Below are 12887 nucleotides of genomic sequence, written 5' to 3' on the forward strand. Positions count from 1 at the left end.
CACCGGAGGGGGGGTTTCCGGTTTTATGTGCCTGAGTCAAGAAGTGAACTGGAAAGAAGAGCTTAAGGAAAAATGCGGGACAAAAGTCAATGCTTATAAGCAGGTGCACAGTGAAAGGGCAGGTCTTGCGGTCTAGCTGGTGACGAGAGCACTAGATAAACACTTAAAGCCTGATTTTGTGGGCCAGGTGGGTTACACGGACACTGATGGCCGCAGCAGACAGAGCCAGAAATAGTATGTAGAAGCTGCAAAAAGATGGGTTTGAGTTCAGGGAAAGCAAGAACTTTCTTCCAACTATTTTTTTTCAAGATTTTATTTATTTATTTGACAGACAGAGATCACAAGTAGGCAGGGAGGCAGGCAGAGAGAGAGAGGAAGAAGCAGGCTCCTCACTGAGCAGAGAGCCCGATGTCGTGCTCGATCCCAGGACCCTGGGATCATGACCTGAGCCAAAGGCAGAGGCTTTAACCCCCAAAGGAAGAACTTTCCAGTAGAGTTGCCCCTCTAGGGGCATGGAGGAGTGAGGTTCTCAAGTTGGAAGAAATTCAAGAAGAGGCTGCATGACCCCTTACTGGGTCAGTCTCGATGGATCACTGAGGGGTCTTGTCTAGCTGTGGCTGTGATTCCCTGGCCCTGTGGTAAAATAGAGCCAACTGGCATGAAAAAAGGGACGTGCAGTGTAAGATCTCTGAAGCGGGACAGCCATCAGTATCTTCCACTCTCCCGGGAGCCCAAGGACAAAGCCGGCAACTGTCATGTGCCAGAAGGAAGTGGCTGAGGAAGCAGCTGTGTCCCTCTGGTATTCTTCAGACTTGTTTTAATGCATTCTGAGTTTTCAGATTTTCTTTTTTTAAAGATCTTATTTATTTCTTTGAGAGTGAAAAAGCACTGAGGGAGAGGGAGAAGCAGACTTCCCACTGAGCAGAGAGCCTGACTCGGGATTCGATCCCAGGACCCTGAGATCAGGACCTGAGCCAAAGGCAGCCTGTTATTCGACTGAGCCACCCAAGCGCCCCAGGCTTTCAGCTTTTCTGTTCCTGATATAAATCTATCACTCTATGCCACAGTCCACACACACACACACATATACACACACCCAAGCCCTTCGCTAAAGCAGGAGGAAATGCATAGGAAACGTGTGAAAGAACTGAGATAGACTCCAAGCTGGGGCTTCCTCTGCCCTGTCCCAGGAGTAAATGAATCTATTTTACTTTATCTTTTAAAAAAGATTTATGTGTTTATTTGAGAGCAGGAGGGGGGGAGGGGGGAGGGGGAGCAGAGGGAGGAGAGAGAATCTTCAGAGACTCTGAGCCTAGTGCAGAGTTCACCATGGGGCGTGATCTCACAACCTGAGAGTCAGCAGCTTCTGAGCGACTGAGCCAGCCAGGTGCCCCTACATTTCACTTTCAGAGGTTAGGCTTGGTACCTAAAGTTGCACTGTTCGGACGGATTGATTTTTCTCATCAAAATCGACTGTTTGGAGACAACTGTATGAATTTGCTGCTTAGTTTCTTTAAATATTCTGTGGTACATACACAGCCTGAATGAAGATAAGAATCTCAGGCAGAAAGTTATTTTTGCAGTGAGGTGGAAGGAACATTAGATCATTCAGCTGAACCACTCTGCCACGGAGATCATAATAGCACCACTCCTTAGGGTTGTGAAAATGAAGTAAGTTAATACATGTGAAGAACTTACATCGATATCAGGTTCATACAAAACAAGTATTAGTGTTTTTATATACTGTTTGGGGAGTCCTTTCGACCACCTCCAGGATTAGAAATTTGCCAGAAGGACTCATGGGCCCCAACAAAGCTGTTACGCTCAGTTATGGTTTATTACAGTGAAAGAATACCGATTAAAGTCGGCAAAGGAGAAAGGTGCACTGGGTGGATGGCAGGTGCTCTGGACCCCTCACACGCACGCTGCCCAGTTGTCCTGACAGAGCTTAATTCTCTCGGCAACGTGTGACAACATGCACCAGGTGTGGCCAACCAGGGAAATTCACCCATGCCTTGGTGTCCAGGATTTTTGTGGGTGGGGAGGAGCCCGTCACCCAGACATGCAGTCCTCAGCTCCTCTTTCCCCACCCGCCACCATGAGAGGTCAAACTGACAGGGTGTGTCCCCACACCCGGATGTACAAAAAAGGCATTCACAGTTAATCATGTTGTTGGCATGAACTAAGGCATGGCCCAAAGTCTCAGACACACAAAGACACTTCTCTCAGGTGGGATACTCCAAGGGTTGGAACAGCCGGTCAAGGGACATTTGGAATGGGGAGGCTTTGGGTGACTCAGGCTCCTGAGTGAACATGTTACTGCACATTATCAAATCCAACCATCTTCTTAAGGCTTGAAATACTTTTTTTTTTTTAAAGTATGTGACCATTTATTGAGTGTTCATCACATGTATATCTCTTATAATCTTCTCTCTATGAGCTGGAAAATAATTTCAGTTTCAATCCACGTTGTAGACCCAAAAAAGAAGCTGTTATTATCCAGTATGAGAGGACTGTATCAGAAACTAAAGATCACTACTATCATTGCAATAATGGTGATGCTAGAATGCTCCATGCATTCTTAACTAAAATTCCATGCCAAAGGCTTTGTGAGCATTACTAGTTTCAGTCCTTATCAACAATTGTGGAAGGGAGGTAATAGTTGTGATTTGCTGGTGAGAGAGTAAAGGTGCAGAGAATTTTAAAAACCCGCCCAAGGGCTCTTCAGTCAGTAAAGGGCAGAGTCTGCATTTACCGACCTGATTCCATGCCTCATAGTCTTAACATCACACACGATAGTTTGCTATGACATTGAAAAACAAGGGCTCTAAAAAGTATTAGGAAACATTAAAAAACTCCCAACAAGATTTATTTGATTTGATGCATCTCAAGATCCCCAGAATGTTTAGACACCGGTGGGGGGTGGGGGGGGCAGAGTTGTGGCGAGAACACATGTTGCTTTTACCGACAGAGATCTCGGCCAAGAAAATTCTCAGATGCCTCTCCCCATAAAAGGCAAAAAAAAAAAAAAAAAAAAAAAAAAAAAAAAAGCAAGAAAAAGAGAGATACCAAAAGGAGGAAAATTATATAGTTATTTTGAGTGTTTTGATTCTTAAGGGGAGCATAAAATCTGAATGTTGCCCAAGATTCCAACATTGTTGCCACCGTGAATTGTCTGTAATTGAATTTTTCTCCTTCCCATTTATTAGATCTCAGTCCGTGGTAGAAGCTGGGACCCTGAAACATGAGGAGAAGGGAGAGAATGACAACACTCAGCCCCTCCTGGCTCTGGACTGAACCCGGAGTCACCCCATGCTCTCGCAGATCGCCAGCCTGCAGTGGATCAGCCACCCAGGAAGCGCGTGTGCGCAACTGACCCACAGGGACACATGCGTTCCGCTTGACACAAGGCCCTCCACTCCCGCCACCTAGTGATGACTGTCACCAGCCATTGGTCTGAGCAGCCAAAGTTGAACAAAGACTTGAGAGATTTTTTTCTTTTTTTTCTTTTTGGTGAGGGGACTGGAGGTGAAGCAAGGCAGTCATGTCAACACGATTCCCCCTCCCCCATATTTATGGTATTAAATGAACTGCAAAAAAGAAAACTAAATTTGATGCATACACCACATTAGTGCCAGGATTTTTCTGAGGTACCACAGAGACCCACTCTCAGTTTTGTGACTTAAGATTAAGTGCATTTCCAAGTAGATATATGAGAAGGAAACTGTGCAGACCCAAATGTCAAGCTCAACGTAGTGCAAAGCCCCAAGACAGTAGTATCTCAAGTCATTTCCATTCTTAGTGAATTATTTTCTTTGACCTCATCACCAGCATCGGATTGTTCAGTCCAAGGGCATGTCCTTGTAGGTCTCGTTCTTCACAGAGTTCGCTTGTTTTGAGAACCTGCAAGAACAATTTTGATGTCACATCTCTTGTCAGGCCACCAGCTGATTACCATGATCTGGCTTAAAAAAAAGACACACACAACCTGAAATACGATTATTTCATCTTAATAACGTGACTTTCCACAGGCAACATGAGATTGTGGAGGGAGGGGTGGGGATTCATCGAAAACACATGTCAGTGATTAATGGATTCATTCAAATTACCGCACTTGGGTCACTACAGGCAAGAAAAGTGCTACGAAAGCATTTAATGCCCCCCACTCCCTCCCCACCCTCTCCCAACCAGTTAAAGGTATGGAGACCGGAGCTGGCTGTTGCTGAGAGGGTAGGTACCAATCATGGAGGAAGACCCTTAATGATGGCTAAATATGCAAGTACTGACAATAAGAGAAGATTAGGAATGCGGGATAAAATGCCAAAGATCATTTTATTTCTTTGTCTATTCTCCTTAGAAATGGGAGTCCCCAACTATCCATTCCAAGGAAATTAAATAGAGATAAACAGGTAACACAGGATAGGATATCCTTACTCGTGCCACGTTTCCCAAAACCCGTTTGTGTTTAAGGCATCTCATATCTTCCCAGCCATCCACATGACATGAGCATTAGTCAGCATGACCAGTTGGTGCTCAGTATCAAATAAAAGATATTTTAGTTGGGCAGAAAAATATGATTTTATGTTTTAAGACTTGGGAGGATTAACTTAAAATTCAAAGAAAAGAGGTGATTCAACTGGCCATAATCAACCTAGGTAGATATTATTATTACTAATCTTAACCATTTATTACATCTTTTTCTCAATGAATCTAGTGTTTTAATTTGTTTTCTACTGGCAGAGGAGAATAAGAGATGTAATTTTTGTATTCTACCCTTGAAATAAAATCGAAATAGAATTATAAAATTTCTTGACCAACTGGATCATGGTATACATAAAACCCATTCGTTTTGTGTAGACATTTCAAATAACAAAACAGTAACACTGAGATAACTCTACCCATGCAGTGACTGAAACACTTTTCTTATATTCCATATGGAATTCTATAGAGAAGAAAGATAAAGAATTAAAGTGAATTAGAAAATCCATGTTATGACTGGGTTTATAAAACAGTTGTGGGATCCAAGTATTTAAAATGCTACCGGAATCAATTATTGCCAACACTTTGCAACAGTAATAATTTTGGCTTTTCAATTGGCAATATAGAGAATCCTACTGTAGTGACCTGATTTTAAATACCATATTATAATTATTAAGTTAAGAGCTAGTTTTTACTCTATGCCATGACTTCATTAAATGAATGTAAGATGATGATTTAACACTGACAACTTATACTTTAAATTTCTTTATGTGTATGCAATATACATCTGAGAACCAAATTCAAGAAGTGACATGAATGTTATTACATGAGCATTGGATTGTATTGTCCTTTGTCAGTCATTTCTTCTGTTCAATAAATACTGAAGGACAAAACTCCTTTTGATTTTTCAAGAGCTTGGTTTTTCTTCTGGACTGTGGTCATTAATTTGGAGACTTTCCTCACATGCTTCTTCATCTATTTGAGTGGGACTGTTTTTGGCAAAACAGAAGGGAACAGGACAAATATTTTGCAAACCCTTCTACCTGGAAGCTAATGTCAAGCAAAAAGGGTACATTTCAGTGGTAAAGAACTCTTTTTAAAAGAGATAAATCATCCTCCTTGTCCTTAGATGGAAAGGAAGCACAAGTGTTTTTTCTACCGATGAATGAAATCTGATAACCTGTCATTTCTTCAGCATTTTTGTTCATATTGGCTTAAAATTCAGGTGCACGAGCATCCTTACATTCATATATGTAACATGTCTAGTTTGATTGGAAACATGAAATATTTAATACATTAATGTCCTTCTAAATTAATAATTTGATCATCTTTGGAATAAGTAGGCAAGCCCATTTTTCCAACAGTTGTTTCTATGCTGTGGGTAAGATTAGAGCTAACCTGTGGATAACAAATGCTACTTCTAAGCTCTATTTGAATGGCAGAAGTTTCTCAAGCCAGGGAAAGAGAAGAGTCTTTCGAACTCTTTCAGAGAAGAAGGTGATCCTGAACCCAGGACCAAGATCCTGGCATTCTCGGGCTTCCGCTCTGCCATCCTTCATATTTTTATAAAACTGTGATGGGAATCCATGTACAGGGATTTACAACAGGCAAAGAGACTCTGGATTCGGGGCCTGTCTCAGATGCCAAAGAGCCCAAGGAGCCAGATGTCCTGGCAGTTGCCTGTCTGCCTCATCCCGAGAGAAAATTTTTCTTTGAGTAATGTTACTTTTTTTTTTTTCCAGTTCTAATTCTTGGCATTAAAAAAATTTACTGGTGACACTTTTGTGACTCAATATAAAATGACTCTGTGTCCTGTTTCAGTGTGAAAAGCTCCTCTTAGAAAGACAGCATCTCCACCATTTGCATGGCTAGGAGAGACATTAAGACAATGGCTCTCAATGAAGATAAGAAAGCAAACAGACCCAGTGGGTGGGAAGCAGTACAGTTCACAGACATCAGCGTAATTACATCCTTCCCCTTGGTATTAGGAAAATAAAATTGCTTCTTTATGAGTGTCTTTTACTAAACAGAATTAAAAGAGGAATTCTGAGTTCAAGAGGGAAGTCACCATTAAGCCATCTAGAAGTAAAGCATTTATACAGCTTATTATTAAACTCAACAAAAAAGTAGTGGTACATGATGAAAAACATGGCCTAGATACCCTAGAAAAATATAATTGCATAGAAAAATTACAAACTGAAGTGATCCATTCACAGTTTCTATACGAATTCTCATTGTACACTGACTGAGGCCTCTTCAAAGGGGGAAAAATATCTTTGGCTGACAAGGCAGAAGCTCTCACGTCTTCACCGCAAATACGGCATCAGATGATGGGTGCTGTCATGGGATGAAGGACAGTGGGGGGCTTTCAACATGAACTGCAGCAAGGCAAAATATTCCATTTAGTGTCTTCTAACCCTAGGAGGAGCCTTAGAATTGGGAGAGCTGCCCATCAAGAGAATGATGGGCCCTCAAACTTGGAACCTCTGTCCCCACACCCAAGGAGAGAGAGCCAGCAGGCAGCCTCTCTCCAGTGTGTCCCAAGCCTGCACGACATGCTAAATCGCAGGAAGGCTGTGTCTCTGCTGGGGTGTCAGCTCTGGGTGCCACACATCCACGATGAAGATCAGTCGGAAAGACGCGGCGTCCTGCCACACCTCGTGCTCGAAAGAGTCATCAAAGATGAGCACCTTGCCTTCTTCCCATGTCCTGGAACAGAAAAACACGAATTCAGAGGTCTGAGAGTCAATCCCTGGATATGTGGAGATGGGCACTTTCACGGTAACCTGTGGGATCTGACCAGGAAATTGGAACACGGAGCCAAGATTGATTCTTCCCTTGGTGATTAGGAAAGAATTTCAGGATCTTTACCATGAATATGGTTTTCAAAGCCCATCCCTGAGAGTGTGCAAAGGGCAGGCCACTCATGATAAGGGCAGACTTATCATTGTCACCTTATCACAGGCCCTGCCATTATTCTTGGTCCAAGCATAGGTGAGGCTTGTTGAGGCAGGCAAGCAGGCAAGCAGGCAAAGGTGTGCCAGGGCTGCTCGTGCCCAAGGGGACTTCCTGGTCAGTGACTGCATGCTATCCTCCCTGGCCTTTCAGAGAGTGGTCTAGACCTGTGGGTAGCACCTGGGCTCAGGCTTCTCAGTGCCTTGTATGCTCCCTGGCATGGGGCCGTCGCATCTCCAAGGGATTTGCTCAACCCCTTCCATTTGCTGGCCTTCCATTTTATAAAAGAAAGTTCCATTTTATGGAAGGGCAGATTGGGAATGAATTTTGTTTCTATTTTGAATGTCACCTGCAGTGCAAGTGCACTGGAGGTGCACTGGAATATTTTAAGTCAAAGCCACGAGAAACATCCTTCAGGGCCTCCAGCATTACGTCGTAAGATATATGCAGAGGAGCTAAGACCTAAATATTGTGCTCGTCTAAATAAAGCAGTCAAGAGAGAAATGTGCAGGGGCAATTACACAGTGCCTTTCTAATCTAAAGAAAGCTTATTGCTGGTGCTACTGTTCTCCTATTGTTAAAATAGACATTATTGCCAATATGGTACATGCTGAGTTCTGTCTTTAAGATGAAGTTTTTACCAGGAAACTTTCTTTAGATATGCAAATTCCACTCAGGCATTTGAAATTTTATGTCAGGGATTAGCAAATAATTAAAATTATAGGATGGAAAATGCTACCTTGATTTCAAGTTACTGCATTATCATAAGGAAATCTGCCTTCAGAAATAATATTTGTATCTTTTTTATGCTCATTACTAGGGGATTAATCAATAGTAAATTAGGTAATATGTCATACTGCAGAGTTTCTCAACCTTGGCACTAGGGACATCTGGGATCAGATAATTGGCTGTTGGGGGTCATCCTGTGCTCTGTGTATGTTTGGCAGCAGCTCTAGCCTCTACACACTAGAAGCCAGTAGCTTGTGTTCTCCCACCAAATCACGAGAACAAAAACTATCTCCAGTCATTGCCAAATGGTGGCGTGGTGATAGGAGGTGAGAGGCAAATTTGTCCCAGACATATTGCATTAATCTGACAACAGCATTTCTAAGTTATTTAAAGTAAATGATAAAGTAATGAATATTTGCAAGTTACGAGTTCCTTGGAATTGAGAACCTCCACGTCAGCTACTGACCCACTCTACACGCTGTCCCACATGCCTAGCCTGATACTTGCATTCAATAAACAGGGGCTGCTTAACTCTTCTGTATGAAGAGTTAATTTACTCTTCTGTAAGTTAAGGACCAAAGGGTTCTACTGGAGTTCCATCCAAGTGTAACCAAGAAATATAGAGATACAGATACAAATGACAGAGTATGTATTATTACAATGCAAAAACCAACTTGGAAAAAAAGGGCAAAGTTAAAATGAGGAAAAAAAAATGAAAAGAAAAAAGAAATGAAATGACTCACAGCTTACAGAGTTTGGTGGGGATTTTCTACGTCTTGGAGTTATTGGCGGAACTATGCAATGTCTATGGGTACCATGGACAAGCCTAAATATAGGCAAAAGATGGCGGGGGGCGCTTTCAAGAGGGAAAGGCAGGACACCCATGTGCACAGCAGCTATACTCACTGTAGCCAAAAGGTGGAAGCAACCCAAGGGTCTACTGATGAATGAATGGGTAAACAAAATGTGGGATATGCATACAATGGAATATTATTCTGGCCTCCATAAAAAGGAAATCCAGACAATGCTACAACATGGATACTGTGATCTTTTGCTATGTAAAATAAAGCCCTCATACAAGAACAAATATTGTGTGATTCCACTCAGAGACGGTATCCAGAGTAGCCAAATTCACACAGATAGAAAGAACAATGGCGAGTTGTGGTTTAGAGTGCATGGGGCTTCACTGAGATGAAGAGTCCTGTGAAAGGACGGGGGCCAGCGATGGCAGCATGATATGATCGTATGTAACACCACTGAACTGTGTGTACATTAGAAATAGGGCAGTAAATGTTACATTCTGTGTGTTTCACCACAAATGAAATAGGAAAAAAAAAGGAAAAGGCAAAGCGGAGCATGTGGTAGAAGGGGAGAGAAACAGCAGAGTGCAACGGAGAAATTATGGCCCTGAAGGGAAGTGGATTTAAATCTCTGAGCTCTGTCATTTACTACTAACGTGACCTGGGGCAAGTTGCTCAGCACCCATGAGCCTTTGTGTTTTTATCAGCATAGATGATGTGAGGATTAGCATATGACCAGCACATAGAAAATACTCAATTAACGGTAGAGAACATAGAACAAAGGAGGAAGAAAAATACAGGAAGAAATTGGGAAAAGATGAAAGAGGTGATAATGCATGGGGGTGGTATAATGTTATCAAAAATAACCTTGGTGGGGCGCCTGGGTGGCTCAGTGGTTAAATGTCTGCCTTCTGCTCAGGTCATGATCTCAGGGTCCTAGGATTGAGCCCTGCATCGGGCTCTCTGCTCAGCCGGGAGTCTGCCTCTCCCTCTGTTCTCTCTCACTTTTTGCTCTCTCTGAAATAAATATACAAAATCTTAAAAAAAAAACAAAAAACAAACAAACAAAAAAACCCTTGGCTTCATGCACTATGGATTTGCCTTCATTTGAGAAGACTGAAAATCTTGCAAGGCGGTGGGTGAGATATCAAAAATCTTCCACAGAAGTTGCAGTATACACTTGGACTGCAATGACAAGTGGTTCTCAAGTGGTTTTCTGAGTGGCAGAGACTCCAGAATCTACTTAAAATATAGGAAGTAATTTAAATACCCAAAGAAAATTCTAGGTTGTGCAAAATTTTATTTTTTCACTAGATTCTGATAAGTGTAAGAAAGCCAAATGTCCTGATGAAACAATTTTTTAAAAGATTTTATTTAATTATGAGAGAGAAAGAGAGAGAGAGAATGGAGGAGGAGAAGAAGGAGAGGGATAAGGGGACTCTGCACTGAGTGTGGAGCCTGATGCAGGGCTCGATTTCAGGACCCTGAAATCATGACCTCAGCTGAAATGAAGATCAGACGCCTAACCGACTGAGCCACCCAGGTACCCCCAAACCACTTTTTTTTTTTTTAAACAAAAAAATCTAGGAGGTATTCCAGAGAGTTGGATTCTTTTAGGGCCATCAAACTCATGGGGAAGCGTGTCCCATTATCTTCTATTTGCCCTTCCATTTTCTTTCCTACATTTTCCCAGAAAACAGCAAAGATACCCAATCATTTAATGTAGATTCCTTTTGAATACTTCAAAACTACTGTCTTTCCATCACTTACTGAGAGTTAAAGTGACAAAAAGTGCAGCCCTCATTAAACTCAAAGCAAAGAACAATAAAACCTCATCCAAGCAACATGCAGGCTGAGTGACTGGGGTTAAGAAGAGAGAGATGGCTTTCCACCAAACAAGATAGAGCTAAAGAAGTCAAAGGTCTTTAGTTCTCTTCCAAATCACAAAGACTAATCCTTGCAAGCCCAAGAAACAGTATTCAGGCCACTGGCTTTGTGAGCAAAGCTCTACCACGTGAGATTAAATTATACTCAAAGTATGACATGAAAAGCTCCCTCTGAAGAAAAGATTTCTCAGAGTTGCCTTTGAGCTTCCTGACGGTGCTCCCATGGCCCTTCTCTGAGGATTCAGAAAAGCAGGACTGGAGCGGGGACACTGTACCTTCTCCCCAGAGAGCTACTTCCTCCGGCCTTCAGAGTTTCTTACCACTACAAGAAGAATGCCTCTCCCTGGTTTGCAAAGTATACGAGACTATCTGGCCAAAGACAAAGTGATATCATAGGATTTCTCAATTTCTCAAGTTGTAGTTAACGATCCCGATAGACTGGTGGCAGTAGAACCTAACAACCAGAATTGTGTCACGGAATTGTCATCAACATTAATAATGCTACTAGGTGCTTACAGAGTCTTCCACCTAAAAACTTTATTGGTCATATCTCAGGGATCTTTGCTAAAATGTTCTGAGGTAGGCAAGGGACATGGTTCTAAGTTTCCTGCAAAGGAATCATATGGAAGCAAGTTTGGATGTCTGCCTGATACCGTGATTCTGTGAAAGAAGCAGAAAGTCGCTAGCTTTGCTTCATCAGAGCCCAAACTTTGACTCAAGATCTAGATCAAGGTTTAGATCAAGACTAGGGGATATTCTGTGTGCTGGGAGCTGCTGCAGTGAGGTGGCCTGTGAGGCATTGAAAAAGCTGAGTAGAATACAGAAAAGGGTCAAAGAGCTAAGGAATGAGGCTACTTAACACAGTGCTTATTAATTCTGATCTACTGAAATCTCTCAGTTCTGACTGCATTAAAAATCCTGGCACCTCCTAGAATTGAAACGTAAAACTCTTCTCTCTTTCTTCCTAACACATTCAGACAAAAACATTCGCACACACATTCTCTATCTATCTATCTGGAACAAAGCACTTTTCTGGAGTCTACGGCACCTGTGTTCTCGTTCTGACAGCTGCAGGTAGCCATGTGATAAAGCACTTCAAGTAGGGGCCTCAGTTTCCCCATCTGTGCAATGACAGAGGTGGATAAGATGGCATCTAAGGCTCCTTTCAGCTCTAAAATTCTCTTTAATTCTCTGAGCTAAGCTATAGGTTAGGGCTTTAGTCTTCATATTACATTTCACAGGATATACTCAACAAGCTTTCATCTGAGAAATGGGTTTAGTATTTGCTATTTTATTTAATGTCAAAATATGAATTCCAATAAAAGATGGCTAACTTCACTAAGAGGCCCTCTTCCCAACAGATTGTGTACGTATGGACCTATAGCATTATCTCCCAGCCCCTCACGGAAGAGCCCCCACCAGGCTGCCATGGGGCTTCTCTCCTCTCCACAGAGGCCTGGGGATTCCAGATTATGCCCTCCTGCCCACCCTGTGGCTGCCTCTGTGGCTTCCCCGTCTTGGGTCCCAGCTCAAACAGTAGCAGAAGGCTCTGTCTCATAGCTGAGAAAGTCAAAAAAAGGACAAAGAAAGAGAAAAGGCAAAAGAAAACTCATAGGACCTCAGAAGGGATGCCACTGCCCACTCCCCAAGTACCTCTAGTTCCAGGGTAGGGGCACAGAGAGGAAGAGGAGAGATGCAGGAATTGGTGGGGTGGAGCTATCAGCTGTGCTCCTGCTGGTCCCCCTTTCTCCAGCGCCCCTCCGGGCCCCATGCTCATCAAACCACAGTCTCCAACTGTACCTGTACCGTCCCTGCACCAGCTCGGGCTCTGCACACCCTTGGTTTCCTATCTTGTCCCCTGACTCCTTAGAGCTCCACCCCCTCCCTGTCAGAGTGCTCACTCCAGGTTATATGAACCTTCTCCAATGGTGGAAGAGGGCTTGGTCTCACTCCCTGGAATGTAAGGGACAAAAGTCCCAATTTCTGCAGCAACCAAACAACAGGACAGTAAAAGACAAGTACGCTGAGTGCACCCGGC

At 42.8% G+C, this 12887-nt stretch overlaps 2 protein-coding genes across 2 annotated transcripts in view; one reads left to right on the forward strand and one right to left on the reverse strand.

Moving 5' to 3' along the window:
* The window catches only part of CLVS1 (clavesin 1), a 179900-nt gene extending 174897 nt beyond the window's left edge, over positions 1–5003 (forward strand). Inside the window, exon 6 of the mRNA XM_032316770.1 lies at positions 3210–5003. Within this exon, the coding sequence (XP_032172661.1) occupies positions 3210–3297 (88 nt within the window). The 3' untranslated portion in view covers positions 3298–5003. The remainder of the gene's footprint in view (positions 1–3209) is intronic.
* A 747-nt stretch (positions 5004–5750) lies between these two features.
* ASPH (aspartate beta-hydroxylase) overlaps positions 5751–12887 on the reverse strand; it is a 215430-nt gene continuing 208293 nt past the window's right edge. Inside the window, exon 24 of the mRNA XM_032316775.1 lies at positions 5751–7188. Coding sequence (XP_032172666.1) covers positions 7038–7188 — 151 coding nt within the window. The 3' untranslated portion in view covers positions 5751–7037. The remainder of the gene's footprint in view (positions 7189–12887) is intronic.

Source organism: Mustela erminea, chromosome 16, assembly GCF_009829155.1.
Source record: "Mustela erminea isolate mMusErm1 chromosome 16, mMusErm1.Pri, whole genome shotgun sequence".
Lineage (NCBI taxonomy): Eukaryota > Metazoa > Chordata > Mammalia > Carnivora > Mustelidae > Mustela > Mustela erminea.